Source organism: Crocodylus porosus, unplaced genomic scaffold, assembly GCF_001723895.1.
Source record: "Crocodylus porosus isolate Cpor-Errol unplaced genomic scaffold, CroPor_comp1, whole genome shotgun sequence".
Lineage (NCBI taxonomy): Eukaryota > Metazoa > Chordata > Crocodylia > Crocodylidae > Crocodylus > Crocodylus porosus.
The window spans coordinates 408506-429400 of NW_017728952.1; the positions used below are offsets into that span (position 1 = coordinate 408506).

Here is a 20895-nt window from a genome sequence, read left to right on the forward strand (position 1 = left end):
TGGCACCTGGTTTCTGAGATCCATCCATTCCTCATACAAATTCACTCTCCTTGCAATTTAGTATTGACAATGGCATACTAACTTACTGGGTTACGTATTGACTGAAGACCACTCTTCTCTAAATACCAACCTGCCCTATTTTTGCCATCTGCACTCCTGTTCTGATATTGATATCACTTAGCTATACAGCCTATTTTGGCCAGGAAATCAAATTAAGTATTCGCTTTAAAACCAGTCAGAAATGGGCTTCAGTCACACCCTCAAACCCACGTTTTGGGAAAATTCGAACCTGATCTGAATGAGAACTTTGCTTCTAAACTGTACTGGCCCAAATTTCCCTTGGGGACAATTTAGATCAAGACATGAACATTTCAGCTATGGTACAGCTCCAACAGTTCGCTGCCCATCGATCAATGAGAGGTGTTACTATCACACCAGTGCTTCTTCCCTCACAGGGAACAATGATGGAGTCAAGCCCCTTTCCACTTTCACATTTATTGCTTGTTCCAAACCCTAGCCTGAAAAACTGCAGATAAAGTAAAATGCAAATCCATTTATCAATTAGCCTCTCTGGTCCTTCCCCCAAGTTTTGGAAGTTCATCCCCTAAAACTGGAAGCTAAACTATATTTAAAGTGAAGTATTCCTTATTTAGTACTTTCTACCAAAACCCTGATGATGTTTGCAAGCCCTGTAACAACCCTATCACTTGCCCCATCTCTGACTGCATCCCCATCAATGAGACCTGGTATTTAACGAATATGCTGTGTTTCTGTACTTCTAATTTGGGCGCTGCATGAGAGGATTTTTACCATGATACATACCTTTGGAACAATCTTAATGTGGAACAGAACATTCTGAAAGTAGTACCCATCATTCACTTGAAGAACAACTGTATCATCCAGACTATTGGAGCCATCATGAGCATAATGTAGGAGTCCGCTGGCCAGTTCATGAAGGCTCAATACTCGGACTTCAGAAGCTGCGTCCCCTGGAGGTTTAACCAGCCGGCCATGATGCGGAGGGTCTAAAACCATTATCACTACATCCTGAGGATTGTCATTGTCTCGAATATCAAGGAGCAAATCTGTTATAGCACCAATATCCCCTCTGCTGATAAAGAGGGCTTCATTCCGTAGCATGTATGGTGCCTAAAACACAGAAACAGCTCTTAGATGTTTGCTAAACTACAGAGCTCTATTGATGATCAAAGCCAGGGATGAAAGATTGGAGGAGGGGAGAGGAGGATTAATTAATTTCATTTACTGGAAAGCTCATATTTCTGCGCAACAGGGAATCACTTGCAGCACTTTTCCTCACCTAGGTAGATCTAAGAATATCTAGCAATTTAGACAGATTTAATTACATGCGACAAAGACTCACACACGGCGGCAACGTTAACATAAAAACCTCAGGACATTTACACATTAAGCAATTTAGTTACATAATCACTGTGTGTATTCACCTGGATGCTCTGGTTGGAGAGCTGAATAGCAGCCTGGGAACAAATCACAATTTCACTTAGGTCATGAGATATCTGAGTTAAAAAACTGACTTGACCCTTGCATATTTGGTAGGTTTATGCTTCAGACACATACTTTAACACTCATAGGCCTAACTTAATGACATCTAGATTCTGAACTTGCGTAGACTGAAATACAATGCTTGAGTAGAAACATTGTCTTTTTCCTGCCTGGCCAAAAATGTACTCACTATCTCCACTACTTTATGGCTTCCTTTGTCTTCATACTTAAAGTCCTGACTCAAGTGCAGTCACACTGCTCTGGCTTACCCAGTGCCAGTCTGAGATGGAAAAGGCATAACTTCTACTGGAGTAGGCTGTGATGAGGGGAGAAAATGTCCTTGGAGTTTGTAGCATATATTTTTCTCTTAGGCAAGTCCTCCTGTTGTACCTGCTTGGACAATATTTCTCTACTTGGTGGGAGAGAGAGCGCCACTCTCTGTATCACCAGTTCCACTTCCTACAGCTCTTATGCATTCCTTGGCTCTCTCTCATGTATGTAAAGATCAGGTCCAAATTTGCTTAATCACATTAATACAATTGCAGTCTCAGGTAGAAGGATAATATTAAATAGCAATATTTATTATGGAAGTGCTCTGGGAACCACTGAGATCAGAGGTGCATTATGCCAGATCCCATACAAAACCCAGGGTAGCAGAGACTCTCCACCACTTGAAGAGCTTACAATTTAAAAAGACAAGACAGAAAAATGGATATGGCACTGGAAATTGTCTGCACTGCAGATGCCACGCTGACTGTATTGTACGGCACAGACATAACCCAGATAGATGTTCATACCTTGGTTCCTAGAGCAGTCTAGTGACAGGAGGAGACCTGCTTGAGAGGTCAGGTATATTTCACCAACACTGAGATCTGTGCTGCTCCAGCCAGACTACATGTGGTGCATCAAATAGTTGGTTTAAAGCTAGCTTATGTCTACATGAAAGTACAGTTGTGACTCATGTAGACATACATGCAGATCACTGCCTCACTTCTGAGCTGTTTTGGTACCCATGAGTTTCCTTCAGGTTTAAAAGAGAGGCTTTATCTAGGTGGCATGCAAAGGGAAAACATGTTATTTCAAAAATCAGAACCTTGAAGGCAAAAAAAACAGACATCTCTACCTGCTGGCTCCTGCCATATATTTTTATTGCCCCTTTGGAATGGCAACTCTCGCTCCATTTTGTATGACTGCTCAACCACGAGAGTAACTCATGAATGGAACCTCCAGGGCCAGACTGTATTCTGCCTATTAGGCACATAGTTGGACTTAGGCACCTAGGGCATTTATACACATACCGTTTTGTTTGGCGATATGCCACAGATCCACTGCTTCGGAGCAGACTCAATTAAATGAGTCTGCTCCACTTGCAAGCAGACACATACTGTGCTGCGCTGCATGCAGTTGTAGAAGCAACGAAATGCATGTCAGAACACAGAAAATGGCGGTGGTGCATTTTGGAAAAGCACCTCCACGGTGTTTTAGTTAAAAAGTTCACCGCTGTCATTTTCTCAGTGCTGATGCGCATCGCACCACTTATACAACTGCAAGAGTTGCAGCGCCAGGTGCTTTTCAAAGCACTCAGCGCTGTGGCACTTGCACATGTAAAAATGTCTTTAAATGCTATTCTATTCCACCCTGCTCAGATCCTGGAAGAACTGCTATAGCAAAAAGAAGGGTCCATCTCCCTTCTTTTCATAGACTTTTTGCAACTTAGCCTTAAGGGTAAGGTGATGGGGTGTTACAAAAGTAGACGCACTAATGGATTTTCAGGACTTGAACAGGGTGGACTAGAAATCACACTTAGATGCTTATGTCCACCTAGATACCTAATAGGTGAAATAGAAGCTGACCTTGTTAGAGGTTTCCATAATACAAATACATATTAATGATGACCTTATGCACCTGGGATACATTACACATTAAGATGTGATTAATCACTTAATCATGTCTTAAGTTATAACCCAGCCATAAGTTCAATCAATTAATGGTATAATAAAAGGAGGAATAAGCCACAAAGTTATTCCACAAAAAGGTACAATAACTTTGTGGCAGGTTCCTAGCATTTCATTAACTGACTGTGTAGCCAGGTGCACTCTAGCAGCTGGGAGCCCCATCAGCTGAAGGAGCTCCCAGCAACAGGAGCTCACTACTTGCCAGTCATGGGATCTGATACTTGATCCCACAATCATGACTCTTTGTGTGGCATGGCAGGAAGCGGGATTGTGTGGATCATGAATAAGATCCAATCATGTCTAACTGCACATCTAGCTGGGGCCTTAGTTTCAAATTGTTGTTTGTTGAAATGTGGCTTGTTTTCAAAACAGCTCCTCTTCTCTGCTTAAACAAGCAAACAGCACACATTATTAAGCTGATATTCTTGCTGCAACATAAAAAGCAGTGCTGCCAAAGCACAGGATGTGAGCAACTGGGGACTAACTATTCCCTAAAATGCACATTAAAAAAAATCTGAAGGGATGGCTTCGCACACATGAATGACTTGCATAATATCTTAATGGAGCTAGCAGCCCTCAGCTTGTGTTACAGCTTCTAAATGGAAATAACTGAATCAATTAACATGGGAAGAAACAGTATGTACTTAGTCCAGAGTAAGGAAGTGGGCCTTGAAACAGTAAAACAAAACCGTTCCTCCCCTGGACTGTTTTGGACATTTTTAAAGACCTTACAGGGCCTTACACATCCTGAGAAGAAGCCCAATAACAACCCAGATTTTCCCACCTTCCAGTGAGTTTCTTCCCTGTGAGGACAGCCCCCTATCAATACCCATAAAATACTGCTTGCTGTCAATAATCTCTTTTCTAGCCTGTCTCTTGGCAAGGATGAAGGAAGGTTCTGCTTTGATAAAGTGTAAGTTATGAAAATATTCATTAGAGGCCTTCCCTTAACCAGCTCCCACATACAGAGTTTATCAGGATTACTGAGAACTGACTGGCAAAACTGAGGTTATTAAATCAAGTTATGGATTTGGGGCAGACTGACAATCTCAGGTAGAGCCCCACTGCTGTGAACAGCAGCTTATGCTTTGGGACATGTCAGGATCAACTGAAATCAATAAGGGAATAACCAGAATTAATTCTCTCAGTTGTCTTAGACAGGAGATCAGGCCAGGTGATCTTTCCAACTTCTCCTACTGGCCTTAAAATAAATCTAGGACACAATTAATCAAATCAATATAGAACATAATGGTTAAAAACATGAGCATGGAAACAAGATTATTTTCCAACTGGCATTAAAGGGACCAATTCTGTGAAGTCCTCAACCCTCTAAACTTCTACTAACTTCACACGATCAAGAGACTTTATGCCTCAGACAGTTCCTATGACTCTGCCTATAAACATCAACCTTTCTCTAAGTGGAGGATTGATTTCATTCTAGGAACATTAAAAATATTGCTAAAAGGCCATTGATGCTATATGCTATGAAAAAAAATCAGCAGCCCAGGGTACTTTGGAACTGCCTTGCAGCTTGCTATAGTTTCACCACAGTAAACCTCAAACATAGCACTGCTAAGCATGGCATTTGAATATTTCTAGTTCAAAAGTTCCAATTTCAAGGCTCAAGACACTAAACAATGCATCATGATTCAGCCCAATAAGGCAGATGCAAGTCAGTAGCAGAAGGACCAATGGTAAGAACATTTTACACTGCTGTGACAATGTGAATAATTGATTATATATATAATGTATATTCCCAACCTTTTATAGAAGCAGAACATTGGCTGCTGTAGTTTCCCTGCTTTACCTGTGGCAGGTTAGGGTGTTATGTCTTGTGCTGTGCCAGTAGTTTTACAAAGAGTTTAGATTTTGCATTTGTATAATGGGGTTGGGCTAGATGACCTCTGGAGATCCGTTCCAGTGCTACTTCTCTACGATGCTATGATTCTCATCCCCATGTTAATGTCCCTTCATACTTCTATATGCTTAAGGCAGGGGTGGACAATTATTTGGGCAGGAGGGCCACTTAGGGAGTTTTGGTGAACTATCATGGGTTGGATCACTTCCTCCCCCTCACCCACAACAGCTCATCAAAACTCTGTAAGTGGCTTACAGCGTTTTGATGAGCTGTTGTGGGTGAGTGGGAAGAAGTGATCCAGCCCATGATAGTGCACCACAGGGCAGGTGGATGGGATGGGATCATGAGCAGGCAGAGCACAGCATCCAGAAGCAGGATGGGCTGGTGGGGCTGGGCCTGGGATGAATACTGTGGAGTGGTGACAGAGCAAAGCTGGGGCCCGGGGCAAAAATCCCCTGGTGGGCTGGATCCAGATCCTTTGGCAGACCATATTTTGCCAACTTTTGGCTTATGGTATGTCTATATAGCAATGACTGCAATTCATATAAATATACCTGAGCTAGCCTTAAGCTAGATAGTTCTGATACATCTAGGAGCATAACTGTGGTAGCAAACAGCTCAACATGGACTGCAAAGACTACTTGAGAAGCTGGGTGGATATGCTGGTTGTTTGCCTGAGCTCAGCTCCATGCTGCCATGATTAAGCTGCTATCAGTGTCCAAACTGGCTAGTTTTAAACTAGCTCAGGCATATCTACATAAGATGCAGTCACCGCAGACTTACTCTTATTTAAATGCAAATCAGATACACAGTGATGAGATGGGATTACTGATTATCTAAAATCTGCACACATATTTAATCAGTGCTAAACCATTCAATTAGCTTTGTAACCCTTTCTTACCCACCCACACCCACCCAATGCTTATTTGCCTCATCATTTATATCTTGCCTTGTATAAAAAGTAAACTCTTTGGGACAGGAATTTGTCATTTGCTAAATCCAGTGATGCTTGACCTGCAGCCCATGGGCCAAAGCCACGTCATTCAGGGCTCCTCATGGGTCCAAAAAAATTGGTGTCAGGGCCATGTTAATTGCAATGGCTCTGGAAGACCTTCCAGAGTTGTGGCAATTAATGCTACTACTACTACCCTGTTGCCAAATTTCCAGACCTGTGGGGAGACCTGCAGGCCAGATAATATGGCTCCATGCACTGGATCAGCAGAATCAGACCATGCCTGAAGCTGGTGTATAGGGCTGGGCCAGCATGTGGAGTCCGACAATGGCCAGAGCTGATGCACAGGATCAAGCTGGCATGCCAGATTGCTTTTGCATGCCAGCCCTACACTGGATCTGGCCTGTGGACCAACCCCACCTGCAGGACCTGGCTCACAGGGTTAGAAGATTGAGCACCACTGGCTAAGTCAGTAAGGCACGGAATGTAATGAGCTGCTTGAGTAGCACAGTGCAGATATAACAGCAACATACAAAGGAAACACCTGATGATCAGATCAACTTGAATAAAAGAGGTGAGTGGTTTAAGAGGTACACAAGTAGATACACAGAAGCATTTCAGAAACTCTTTTGCTTAGTTTGTTCTCAGCTGCTGTACTGGATTGGCAGCCCTGGAATAGAGAGTGTCAGGTGCACAGGAACCTATTATAGAGATGGCTCACCTGACAAGCAATAAAAGACTGAAGAACTAAGTCAACTAAATCTTGGATTTTAAACAGGAAGGAATCCTAACACAAATATCAGCTTTCACTCTGCTCTTCTACCCTAAATGTGCACAGCACTACAACACGGGTCCCAATTCTTCTCTAACTGTAACTGATGTAATTCCTCTGAGTCACCCCTTCTCAACGTAAAAGAATCTGTCCAGGAGCACTTACAGTAAATTTTCTCTGGCCTAAAGAAATTCGAGTTGATTAGGTTTTGCTTAATCTGATATTCCTCCAAGAAGTCAGAGTTTCTCTTTTAAAAATATATACAAAATCAGAGGGTCCTTCAGCTTTACCTGTGTTGAAATTGCTTGAACGGTGATCATTTCCGGCTGAGAGAAGTTCTGCTGATCACTGACCTTCAAGGAAAATTGTCCTTTCCTAAACAAGTACCACAAATACCCCCAAAAGAGAACATAAATGAATGACTCACACTCAGAGACTAGGACTTTTATAGCTTTGTTACTCGAATAAAAGATGATCCTGATTATATGATGATTTCCCAACCATTTGATTCTATACATTGGAAATTTATAAAATTTTGGTATAATTTTCCAGGGATAGAAACTAATTACTGGAGGTTTGCCTTGGATTTGTCCCCCTACCACTGCTCTAGCAGGGAAAATAAATCTGGGGGGGTCAGGTGGTTCTCTTTCCCCTCAGTAACCCTTTCCCCCTTTCCTTACTGTCAGACCCTGCCCTCCCTGAGCACATGGAAGTGAGAAGCAAATCTGAAAACAATAACTTTGAAATGAAACATGGGTGTAGCAATTTGCATATAGTAGCCATGCACATAGTTCATCCAGAATTGATGCATGTTACCTTTTTTTGAAACTTCTGCAACTTTTAGCACAGATACTCCATAAACATGCTTTTGAGCAACACTTGGGAACCTACATACCAACTACACATGATATTATTAGCCCAAAGCCAAAGGATCATGATTAACCACATAATTTATTGGGTTGGGCCCAGCATTTCAAGCCATGGTGACCCCACAGCTCAGCACTGCTCAGTATGTGTCTGTACTCCAGATACCCCACAAAGGATGCACGCACTAATTAGCCCCCACTCATGACTGGAACTGGGTGTTCTCATCATGAGTCCTGGGATCCTCCAAAAATTTGTATGTGGATGAGGCTCAGGCCAACCTAGTCTGGTGTCACCTCAGTGTGAAGAATGGGACCACACTAATCTTATGTGGCAGGCTGAGAGAAGGAGCTACAGATAGATTCAAGGTGAACTGTTTGGCCCCTGCTTTGTGATGTTTGTTAGACATTTAATGCTGGTGAAGAAGCAGGAATCATTGGAAAAGAGAACAAAAGGCACAGCTCAGGTGTAGGAGTGAAGAGGAAGTCAAAATGTATGCAGTGTCATGGCTCCTGATGACTTTCAAAAGAGTTGGCAGTGAGAAGGACTGCACTTAATGGGCACTACCATATGTCTTATTCAGATAGGCTATACTGACCACTTCTTGTGGTAGGTTCCCATCAGTATGTCTGCCTAATGTGGGCTATGTGCTTTATAATCATGCTCAATGCTGGCTGCATTCAGTCAACATTATAGTTGGTTTCCACTGCTGAGCACATGCTGCTTTTGGCAGCAGTTTAATGAGAGATAATGTATTTAGTGAGTTTTCCTTGTATGTGATTATAAGACATGGGACTTTTTTTCCCTGTGACAACTGGCGGGGGGGGAAATCTCATCCTGTATTTGAAGAAATATAGCATTAAAAAAGGAGAGAGTAAATTAGTGGTAAGTGAGTTAAATGTTTTCACATTTAAGTACATCTTGTTTTTCACAGTATCTTTACTGAAGTCCATTCATAATATGGATTGATGTACCCCATTTCCTCTTGCCTATTATTACTCATAGTAATTATTCAACCCAGACTCTCAATATAACTACTCTCTATTCAAGAATACTGGGTAGGATTTACAAAAGTCTCCTATTCACTAAGAAGCTTCTGAAAACCCTGCACATTTGATCCCACCACTCCCAACTAGAAATTCTGAAGCCAACATCCTGGCATTTCTTTTTCATGATCAGGCATAAAAATATTCTACTGATTCTACAGAAAACAACATACTGCTGCCTCATTCTAATTCAGAATTAGCTAAGCTTTGTAAACTTGTTTTCTGATTTTTCCAAAAAGGGCACGATGAAAGTATAAAGATTTTATTGAAAGCCAGGGGCTTACTCTTAGTTTATACATGTGTAGAACTTTAATAACTCCATTTGTTTTGGCCTAGGTTGAGGAGCTTATTCTGTTTTTATGGTGGCATTGAATATGAAGTATATTTTTGGCTAAATCTCCACTCTTGCATTGGCACATTCAGCTGGCACTCAGAAATCTGCATTCTTATGAAATATGTTTAGCAAACAAGCATTCCCAGGTACTCATTTTGTACTATCAGGTGTACCATACATGCTCCATAGATTATATTAAAACCTAAACCAGTAATGGTTGAATGCAGAGCATGCTGAGATGCAGAAATGTGCAAGTAATACAATATCTTCCTTTGTAATCAATGAATTAGCTATATTTGCCACAGTCACCATTAAAAATAACAAAATTACCATGAACACCATAGTTCCTCGAGAACCGGCCCTGCTCTATGCCTTACTGAATCCAACAGCAAACTCCCACTAACTTCAACTGGAGCTATATTGTACCTCTCTCTCATTATAAATACAGAGAATAAATATCGTGCCACATCTAAAACCATGATACTGCAGCTTTGGTTTAGGTGGAATTTTAACAGTGAAGGGAAATACTAAAGTGCCCCTAACAGAAACAACAAGCTACAGCACAGTTCTAGGAGACTGAGTACTTGCCCTCAAAATATATCCCTCTTCTCAAAGAAAGACATAAAAACAGAGGTGCCCAGTCACCTGGATTTTTCTTTGCTGTGCACAAAGCGGACTCTCTTCTCCTGTACATCCTCCCAGGTGAAATGGTCGCCCTTGTTCAGCTGCATCTCTTTCTTGTCAACCATTATCACTAGCCTGCCATTGGTGGGAACACTGACCACATGGAATAGAAACTCTTCATCTTTGCCATCTTTGCCATGCACAGCCATGACAGAAAAGTCAAGTGGCTTTATCCCACCAATCCCTACTGTGAACGAACCTTTCAATAGGAGAACAGAAGAAGGCTTGGTGGCTAAAAATAAGGGAGAAAAGCATGAATATACAGATATTCAACCCCTATACAATCACAGCCTAGCTTTCAGAGTTCCTTGGTCTTTCTAAGGCCCCTGCCATGTGTTACATTAATTATGCAATTAACTGGATAATCATGCAAAAATTTTAGACTGGCTGCATGTGCAAAGTAATTACCATGCAATAAAAATGCCCATCCAGCTATAAAGAGAGCCAACCGGCTACCAAGTTAGTTCTTCAAAATATTTAACAACTTTATAGCTGGTTTTTGTCCAGCCTTAATTTGAATGTGTGGCAGGGTCCATAGGAGTTTGCCACGGCCCTCAACTGGTTGAAGTGTCACAGACCCTTCAGTGAAGGAAGAAAGTGTGGTCTGGAGGAGTAATCCAAATTCAGAACCAGTCTCTGGCACTGTCCGTGTGACTTGAGCAAGCAGATCATTTCTCATTTTACTTTCTTATCTATAAAACAGATGCAACAATGCCCACTGACTTTCTCTTACTGGCATGTTATAAATACTAAGTATTATTGCTTTTTCCTACACAGGTTGTTTTTTTCATTGCATGGATGATGCAGGAAAGCAGGCAGTTGAAGGGAGGGGTACTTACATATATTTAGTTAACTTTAGTTATAAGCCCATTCGTGTTTTTTTCCCCACGAGAAATGCTATGGAGGACTAGCTTCCAATTCCTTTTAATAGCTGATTCCTAAACGTGGAAATTCTGTATAAAACTTGATCTTCAAAATACTTCTAAACAAATGTTACCTCTAGAGCCAAAAACCTGTCACCAAATGTCAGGTAGGTAGCCTTATCATAAGAAACACTCACCTTCACACTTTCTAGTCCTGCTGTTACCATAGAAATCACGGCCACACTCAGACACACAAAGGTTGTTCTTCAGAAATGTGGTGGTATCACAGACTTGGCACTGGCTGACATTATCACACTCCAAACATCCTGCGGGGCAAGCTGATATGGATGGAAAGCACAGCTCCATTAGACACATCAAACTATGTAACAATGCATTGGAAAGTATCCCTGTATCTCATAATAGGAAACAGTTCCTGCCATTAATACCTTTTACAATGGCAAAATTGATTGAAGAGGACACCCAGGGTGTGCCCACAATTGCATATACACAATAGGCATCCTTAAAAATAAAAATTTTCATAAGTTTGAAAGAATAGCACGCCTCACTGAGTACAGGGAATCTCTCTCCAAAACAAAAATGTTGAAAATACAGCCACTAGTTGAAAAATTTAGATGCGTATTCAGAGTCTGCACAAGTAGCTGGTCTCCAGTTACAACACAAAACTTTGAACATATCTGAAATTTATATATAATATATATAATTTTATATCCTTTATATATATAAAGGATACTTTACTCTTGTTCTAGACAAATTTAAAGGGTCACTGAAACGAGACTTGCAGTCTGCATAGAATTATGCTGTGTCCTAATTCACTGCAAGTAGGTTCCAGTGCAGGCATACAGAGGTGTAACAATATGGCTGGGCAGCTGGGGCAGATGCCACACTCAGGGGCAGCAATGACTTCCAGTTGCTGCCATGCCACTGGTACAATTGTAGGGCTACAGTGGCAGCTGGTTTTTTCTGCTTCCCCCACCCAACTTAGTGCCCATGGCACCTGTCCTGGTTGTCCCACCTTACTTATGCCATTGCAGACACAGGCTGTTCCTCAAATTGATTTCACTTAGTCAGCAGTAAATTTCACAACATTTCACATCATGCTCCTTGTTTGCCTAAGCCCTGATATGTGAATTAATGAATGGAACAGAAGAAGTTGCAACCTCAATCCCCTTCAACCTTTCCACCTCAGGTCTGTTCACCTGCACAGTTTTGCTTCACATGGTCTTCATAATATTTCTTCCCACATTCACGGACACACTGGGTTCCCAAGAGAAAAAATGGAGCTTCACAAAGAGTGCACTCCATTGGCTGGTGACACTGGAGGCAGTGGTCATCACATCCTGAAAACAAACACCAAGGAAGCCAAAATAATTTAGCACCAAATATATGCTAGCAAGTGGACCTTGTACTGCTACTGTTATGAAAACTATGCTTTTCTCTACATGTGTTGGGTATGTCCTTCTCTCAATCATGAATAATGCAATATATGAAATCAGACTAAGGCAAGACATGCAATTACATATTGCAGGTTTTCTTTCTTTTATACCATGATAAATCATAAAGAAGTAGGGCTGGAAGGGACCTCTATAGGTCATCTACTCCAGCCTCTGCCTGAGGCAGAATCATCCCTAGCTAAACAGTCCTATACAAATCTAACCTCTTAGTAAAACTATTCTGTCACCCTGACACAAAACAAGACATAACAACCACAATTCACAGAGAAGCATAAATGCTACTGGGGCTCTCTGACTAGCACTGACTGTTCTCATGACTCCTCAGTCAATCAGAGCTGAGCATCAATGATCAACAAAGATGCAAAGATATATCATATGCATGTGGTTGAGGGCAGCCAAAGGGCTAAACCATGACATACGTGCAGATTAAAATGAGAGACAAGCAAATGACAATGGAGACAAATTGAAAAATAAACTAACGTAGTATGATACTGTAACAAGAACTAAAAGCAGCAGCCCACAGACTCACTCTGACAAATGTCTGATTCCTTGTAGAAACCTTGTGGGCATTGTTTCACACAAGCCCCGTCGTGAAGAACAAAATCATCCATGCACTGTAGACAGTCTGTCCTCTGGGGACCTTTGCAAGCATTACAGCTCCAGTCACACTCTGGAATAAAAGAAATGCTCGAGTAGGGCAGCCCCCTGTTATGGGCATTTAGCATTGTACCAGTGGTTTTGCACACTGATGTGGTGGCTAACTGCCTAACTGTGAAGGCTGAAATACGTACAGAGTAACAGATCTAAAATAAAAATGATTTCTGAAGAAGGGTCTTCTTACAACAGCATGATATTTTCCTCTTAGGCTTAACATTTCCTAATTATGCTAAAATACAGCCATGGATAGCTATTGTTCATTGCCTCTCAGCAAAGCAGCTTAGCAGCTAAAGAGGGGTGACCTTATTTTTTAGTGCCACCAGTCCTCACCTGCCAACTGAGCTTGTTGCTCATGAGTACTTATCTTCATAAGTACTAATGAATCCCTGAGACTTTCACATGCGGCAGGTCCTGGGATTCTGAAGCTTTCCCAGTTACTCTAACTGAACAAAAGGGGAGGGTCAGACTCTAGTCAAAATGCCTTCCTGGGAAGTCCTCAAGGTAGAAAAATAGAGTGAATGTGGCTCAGTTCAGCTGTGCATTCAGATGCCCTTGGTGTTGCTGGAGTCTGCTGCAAAGTCTGTGCATCTCCAAAGTGGAGTTTGATATACAGTATTAGTACTGCAGTAACACTGAGAAGCCCCAATCAAAATTCGGACCCTAGGGTGTTAGATCCTGTATCACCACATAATTCCATATCTGCTTCATAGAGCTTGCAATGTAACAAAGGCAAGGTTCACACATTCAGTTTCTCCTGGGACAGTCAATGCTCTCCCAGGAGAAACCACGATTAACAGATGTTCAGGAGTTTGCTCCCAGAGCAAAAAATGGCCACTCCAAGAGAAAAATGACTCAGGAACAAACAGGGCTAAATCACTCCCAGGAGAGTTTCTGCTGGGAGAGTAAATGTCTGTACATATTTTCTTCTGAGAAAAGCCACTACACATGCCTCCAGCCTCCCAGGGTGTTCTACTCCCACCTCCTTTTTGCCCCACCTCCAGGGAGACAGTATATTGCTCACTGAAGTCTGCTGTTGCAGCCAAGCAGGAAGTGGAACATGCCCCTTCCACAATATCACATTGTGCTGCAGAAGGACACAGGCTGACCCTAAGCAGTTTGGGTCAGCCAATCAGGGCTGCCCTGTGCACTACTGCCACCTTCCTCCAGGCAGACAGAATCTGCTGAGCATGCTGAGATGGGAGAATTCTCCTGGATCATTTGAATGTGTGTATGCAGACAAAATAGACAGTGAGAGGGAGAGGGAACAAAAGCCCATAGGGAAGGTGACTTTCCAAACACCACACAGTGGGTTCATCTACACGTGCTGTTGTGGTACCATTGTTACTGCACTGACATTGTTACTTCCTTTTGGAAGTAGTAAAAGACGGTGCAGTAACAGCTGGTACTGCTCGCAGTTATACTTAGGCACTGTCACCGTAGCAACATACTATAACCAGGGAGTGTGTCACTACAGCAACGTAGCTGCAACCTCATGGATTTTGCCCATGAATGCTACATCTCCGTAGCGTCTTGCTACGGTAGTGTAGCATCATGTGTAGATGCACCCAGCAAATCTGTAGCACAGGCAAGACTAGACCCTTGATTCTCAGCCCAATCCCTTATGTGTTAAGCCACAATGCTTCTCTAAAGTACTGAAATATTTAATAGACCCACATGACTAAGTTAAGTTGGGCTTAAGGAGAGATAGTTAGAAATCAATATTGAATAATAATTACTGTACTCTAGACCTTTGAATACCAATGGCAGCCCATGATAAAGCCATAGTATCTTCAGACCACATTTCCACTATGGCATATTTCCTATGGGAGTTTTGGAAATCTTTCTAGTCATGTGTCTTTTAAATATTTCCCCATTTTTTTGGTTCAGTGGTGCAGTACTTAATAAAAGCAGAGACAATCAGGTAAATACACAAGACTATACAAGAATTTTAAAAAAGATTTAGAATGTTAAGCTTACTCATTACTCAGTTGACCCACATCTGAGTAAATTGCAAAACCTGACCCTTGCAAAGTCTGATGACTCCCTTACTAAATCATTTACAAGGGAAGGATTTACACTAATCTTGTTATTCACAGAGAACTAGGGCATGGGGCAGCAGACAGCTGAAAAAAAGAAGGAAGTAAAAACCACTTGGTAGCAGATCACCTAAGCAGACTTTGCTGCAGTACCCCAGAGTATAAGCACAAACTAAACTTTATATTTCAACAATATATGTCTCACCTCTGCAAGTCTTAGTGAGGAAATCAAGATAATACTGCTGAGTGCAGCTTTCATACTGGCATTCGCCAAACAACAGGACCTTACTCAAATCTCTGCATAATGTACAGCCTGCCGTCGACTCACAGCTCAGACACTGGCTATTGCAAGCTGTATATGGAGAGAAATACAGAGGAAAAAATGTTGCAATTGTTGAATCACTAGGCAGCTGTGCAGGTTAAATGATATTAGAATTGCCTGCATCTTTACTATGGAAACTACTCTTTGGAGTGTCTTCTGGAGCAGCTTCTAGAAAATTTTCATTTGCTACCATACCCAGGGCCAACAAAGTGAAAATCCTCTCTCCAGGCAAAAAAGAGTGCTGGACATAGAACTTGTTAATTCTGTTCTCTGTGCTTACCAAACAGAGCTGTCTGACATCAATATAAGGTGAGGTATGGCCTTCTCACATCTGGAAAGAGCATATGGACTGATAATTCAGAGAACCAACTTCCAGCTTTGAACTCAAATTCATATTTCCAAAGAAGTTTTCTTAGAGCATTTGTATGAAGATTCATAGATCTGAATGCCAAAATGGACCATTAAGACCTTCTATGTCACATAAGTACTAATATTTCACCAAGCATTTCCTGCTTGTATATATTACTTGTTGCTAGAAATAAGAGGTGTTTTGAAATGCATATGGACAAGAAAAAAATAATGTGGCAGTTCACAAATCAACATTCAAAATATTGCACCTCAACTCTTTGATACCAGGAGCCTGAATTTCTCAGGATGTTCAGCCAATTCTAAACTGTATTCAGCACTAATACTAGAACTCTTGGCTATACTATTTAATAGCAAAAGAACAAAAAGGAATTATACACAGTGTAGCCTAGGTACTGAAAGTCCTGTGTGACACTGACCTGCCTACACTATGCTTTTAATAACAGGCAGCCATTTGGAGGGGAACAATACAGTCAGACCCAATATTCTCAGACCCACAGAGTCAAAAAATTTTGTGGGTTTGCATACCTCACTTGCAAGTGCCACAGTTGTGCTAGAAAATGCATCAGTTGTGTATACAAATGCCAGTTAGGTATGTTAATTGTATGCTCAAATAACTAGTTAACTCAAATACAATCAGAGTACTTGCTTGATCAAATGCAAGTTCAATTTTGTCTACAGAATCATACAGGCAAAGTTCTGAAAATATGGCCCCCACATATACAGAAAAACAAGCCTGACAGACTTGTTTTGATGACCAAAGGCTCTCACAGTTCAGCACAGACTCAAGGTCGAGCTCCACTGAAATTAACTATTCTTATTAAACAGGGAAGCCAACAGTTGCTTCTTCTGGTCCCTGCTGCAGAGTAATGTTATTAACAATTTATGAAGCTTAGTTCATGCTCTTCATAAAGGCATCCACAATGTTTTGAGAAAGACCCCAAGCCCACTTCTACTCAAGTCAATAGCAAATTTGCCATTGACTTTACACCCAAAGCATGCTATAGGATGAAAGTTTCAGGAACTGGCATATCCATTCACTACCCATACTTTATCATTTTCATCTGTCAGATGATGAAGACATTTAAAGGCTTTTCTTGTCGAAAGTGACACCCTTGAAAAGCCCAGAAAGCATCTGCAACTCCATTTTGCAGAAGAGGGAGCACGTAATGAGGGGCACTTACATTTGCATGTCTGGCTCCCATCCGTGTAGTGTCCAGGGAAGCAGGCTGAAGTGCACAAGCCAGTGTGGGACAAAACAAAACTGGATTCACAGGAAGAGCATGAAAAAGGGCTTCTGCTGCTGCATGTTTTGCATGAGGGGTGACACCCTAAAGAGAAGGAAAAAACAAAAGCTTCCATTCAAAGAAAAACAAGTCTTCTAAGCAGGTCTCTACAGATCCTTTAAAAGTGCTCTTTAAGGCACTTCTCCTGTGATGCTGAGCAACCTCAGTAAAATGCCATTTAAGGATTTAAAGATGTTCTCAATTTGAAATATCCCTGTAGGCTAATCCAGGGTCTACTTACTACATGTATAGGGTGATAGCCAATGTAGTCAGGGGGATTTTGCTAATGACTTCAGGCGGCCCAGGATTCTCTACCCATTATACTTAAGTCTCCTACATCAGCAGTTCCATCCTTTATGAGCAAAGACAGATGGATACCCAAGATGTCCCTTTGAAGAATGATCTCCTAATATTGTTCTCTCATCATGTGGATGGGCTAGGGAGTCATAGTGGGAGCCTGGTAAAGGGTATCTAAAAGATGACTTTGCCTCTTAACATTATCCTTGGATCTCTATAACCATTTTCACCCAAAAAAAAACCGCCTAAACCATCACTTCCCAGAGCAACCACCTTCTTGAGCAACCACCTTCTCTTTCATATAACCTTCTTGCTGTCTGGCATCTGTTGTTCTTGTATTACAACAGTGTTTAGAGGCCCACCGAAAGCAGGCATACACTGGGATGGGCACGATACAAAGACAAAGCAAGAGGGAGGCCCTGTTCCAGGCACCCTTCAGTTTAAAGACAGACAAAAGATGGAAGTGGAAACAGAGGCACAGAAAGGGGAAGTGACTTGCCAAGGATCACACAGTAGAACAGTAGCAGAAACTATTAGCACCCCAGTCCTCTATGTCTTGGTTCAGTACCACATCCACTGCACCCCACTGCCTCAAAAGGAATGATTTCATGGCAGCTGTCAAGCAGATCCTGATGTCTTCTCACTAGCTTCTGCCTTCAGATGCTACTCACTTTTACAGGCTCCATTTTCTGTATAGTATCCCATGGGGCAGTCAGGAACACAATGATCTCCCAGTAAGAAGTGACGGGCATTCTGGCACTTCAGGCAGATGCTGCCAGTGTTGTGGAGATCAGCCACACATTGATGGCACAGGGGATGGCAGTCTAAAGGGAAAAACATTAATGAAGACAACTGAACATTGATTGTGACAGCAACTGACAAAACAGTCATGCACGGGAGCAACCACACTGGGAGAATGTGAGAAATATATAAAGAAAGCAACACTAAGAGCCTTGTTAGTCAGTATTTAGGTGCAATTCTCATTTGATGTAAAAGGGGCATAGGACCAGATGCAATGACTGCCTTTCTGGAGGTTCAGTACAATGACATTAGCCATTATTGGGCTTAGCTTCCCTTTCACCTGCATAATGACATTATTTTCAGATACTAAGGTCTTTCCTGTGCTTGCTTAGCACCAAAACATGTACACATTGCTTGAATGATTTCCCTTTTGCTGTGTTCAAGTATCCTCCCTGACTTCTTCCCAAAGAGGAGGGGCTTAAAGACAGTCCCTGCTAAAACTCCAGCTCTGACTTTTTTTAAGACTCGCCTGCAGATGGACCCTTCTGAAAGCCTTTCTGCTGGCTACCTAGATTTTAGCCCTACAGGAAAAACAAGACCTATGCAACTGCATCTCTTTGCTCCTGCAGTTTATGTTGCCCAGGCTTTCCCACACAATAGAGCACCCTCCTGGGTCCCAAAAAAGGCTGAGAAGCCAAGCCAAGAATGACATTTGCAGCAAGATTAGATTGCCTCATAAACCTCTGTTTCAGCAGCACTCAAACGAATGGCTCCTGACCTCCTCCTGAACCATGGGAGTTTCAAAAGGTTTTATAACAAGTCTTTTGTACAGACATAGGCACAATGTAAGGTATCCTGGAAGTCAAATTAATCCTCATTATGGTAATTCAGGAAATTATAAGACTGTCTTGAAAGAAGTGTAATAATGAGGTTGGATCCTAGTACCTGGACTCCTGTCAAGTACCTATTGAAAGTTAAAACTTGCTGTCCTTTGTCCCTGAAAAATTTCACTACGGCTTACAAGGTAATCAGGGGCAATGCATAGGGGTACATGTGGGTGCATGTGCACCCCCTGCACATGGCAGTGCACCCCCTGCAAAAAGGCACGGCCAACATTGTTATTACACTGTTATTACACTCCTCAAAAAATGCGCAACTCACCACCCCGCTGCCAGCCCTGATCACCCCGGCCACTGCCACTGATACCAGAGGCACCTGCGGGTGGCCGGCACTTGCTACACCCCGCCACTGCTAACAGTCCAGCAGCGGTGCAGCTGTGTCCTCCCAGCCGCCAGGGACACGCACTGTTCATGAAGTTAATTTTACTCTAAAGGTGAAAGCTAGGATCTTCAAAGGAGCCTAAAGGAGCAGGACACACACTTTCTGCTGGAAAGGAGTAGAAATTAGAGCCTTATCCCTGAAGTAATTTTCCCATTGGTTACACACAAGTCAACTTCACAGAACTCATTGGGGGATGTGTGCATATGCAGCTGCAGGCAGAATGTGGTCTATAGCAGCAAATTCAGTATACAAGGTCATTAACATTTTCCCCCTGACCCCCAGTATATCCCACTGCCTGGGGCTCTTGCTACTGCATGCCTTCAACCTTTCCAGAGTAGTCATACAGGGTTATCATTACTTAGTCATCTAGCACCAAAAGAGCATACAGATATCAAAATGGCAGACAACCAGCTCAATAGACACTTCATACAATACAAAAGAACCACAGTCCCTACCCTAAACACCTACCCTTGCAAATGGAGAAGTGACAATCAAAGGGAAGGAGAAACAGATATGAGGATTAAAGTGAAAAACTGGCTTTTGAATATGTACTTATGCCTCTTGATGTCAAGGGTAGGCACAGAGCAGCACAATTTGGCATTTCATGGTTCATTGCAGCAAAACCATCCACCTTAATTGTACAGCATGGAAGAGATACCACAGGGCCCTGAGAGATGTTATTTTTAAAGTGCTACAAAGTTGGTAGTGTTACAAAAGTATTAGGTATTATGGACAGCCACACATTCAGAGCCCGCTGGCTAGAGTGCCACAAAGGTGCACTTTCCAGGCAGGGGGAAATGGGGAGCCTGTGAGTGAGATGGAAGGGCTCACTGGCAGGTCTGCCTGATCAGCTGCTGCCACCACGGCAAGAGCTGATGGACACAAGGGCTGCCCTGGAGCCCTTTCAAGTGCGGGGCTCTGGAGCTGCCTTAGAGCAGGGAATGCCATCAACCCAGCATTGCCAGCCCTCACAAGTCATTTAACATGCTCAGCCTTGGGCTGCCCAAGAGCAGGGAATAGTTTTGCTACCCTGTCAGCCCCTGCCATCACTGCAGCCCTGTGCCCATTGCCACTGCGGGGAGGCAACAGGGACAGGGTAGTCTGCAAGCCTTCCTTACAACTTGCTACTGGGTGGGCTACCAGGAAGCCAGTTTCTCTCCCGCCCCCTCTACAATCCCATATGCTGGTATTTGGTCCCATGCCACCCTGTGTGCCCAAACTAGCACACAGAGCCATGACTCATGGGGAGCCCCAGGGCCAAGGGAAAGATTTGGCCTGCAGGCCAGGGGTTGAGCACCCCCAACCTAGTAAGTTTTCTATTTACCATTAAAATGCTTTTACCGCTTACTGGAATCCCTCCAGGTACCAAGTAGATGGAGATACCTGTTGGCTAGGCAAAACAAATACACAAATCAACAAATACAAATACCACAGTCACAAGCAGAAAATTAATGCCTCTGCTTAGATGTTAGACACTAAGAAACAGAAAGTGCCTGAGTTCAGTTAACCAGACTTATAACTCCTAAAAAACAAGAAAAAAATGACACGTTAAAGGTTTCTAAGTGCTTGTAGAGTGAGCCTATTTCAG

The 20895-nt window shown here is 42.4% G+C and overlaps 1 protein-coding gene across 5 annotated transcripts in view; it reads right to left on the reverse strand.

The window, feature by feature from the left end:
* The window catches only part of FRAS1 (Fraser extracellular matrix complex subunit 1), a 360126-nt gene that overhangs the window by 122758 nt on the left and 216473 nt on the right, over window positions 1-20895 (reverse strand). For all 5 annotated transcript variants that reach the window (XM_019556365.1, XM_019556367.1, XM_019556366.1 and 2 more), the window contains 9 exons: window positions 17957-18109; window positions 16887-17033; window positions 15220-15366; window positions 12851-12991; window positions 12067-12207; window positions 11047-11187; window positions 9948-10218; window positions 7349-7433; window positions 823-1149 (listed from right to left, as the gene is read on the reverse strand). In XM_019556365.1, the coding sequence (XP_019411910.1) occupies window positions 823-1149; window positions 7349-7433; window positions 9948-10218; window positions 11047-11187; window positions 12067-12207; window positions 12851-12991; window positions 15220-15366; window positions 16887-17033; window positions 17957-18109 (1553 nt within the window). The remainder of the gene's footprint in view (window positions 1-822; window positions 1150-7348; window positions 7434-9947; window positions 10219-11046; window positions 11188-12066; window positions 12208-12850; window positions 12992-15219; window positions 15367-16886; window positions 17034-17956; window positions 18110-20895) is intronic.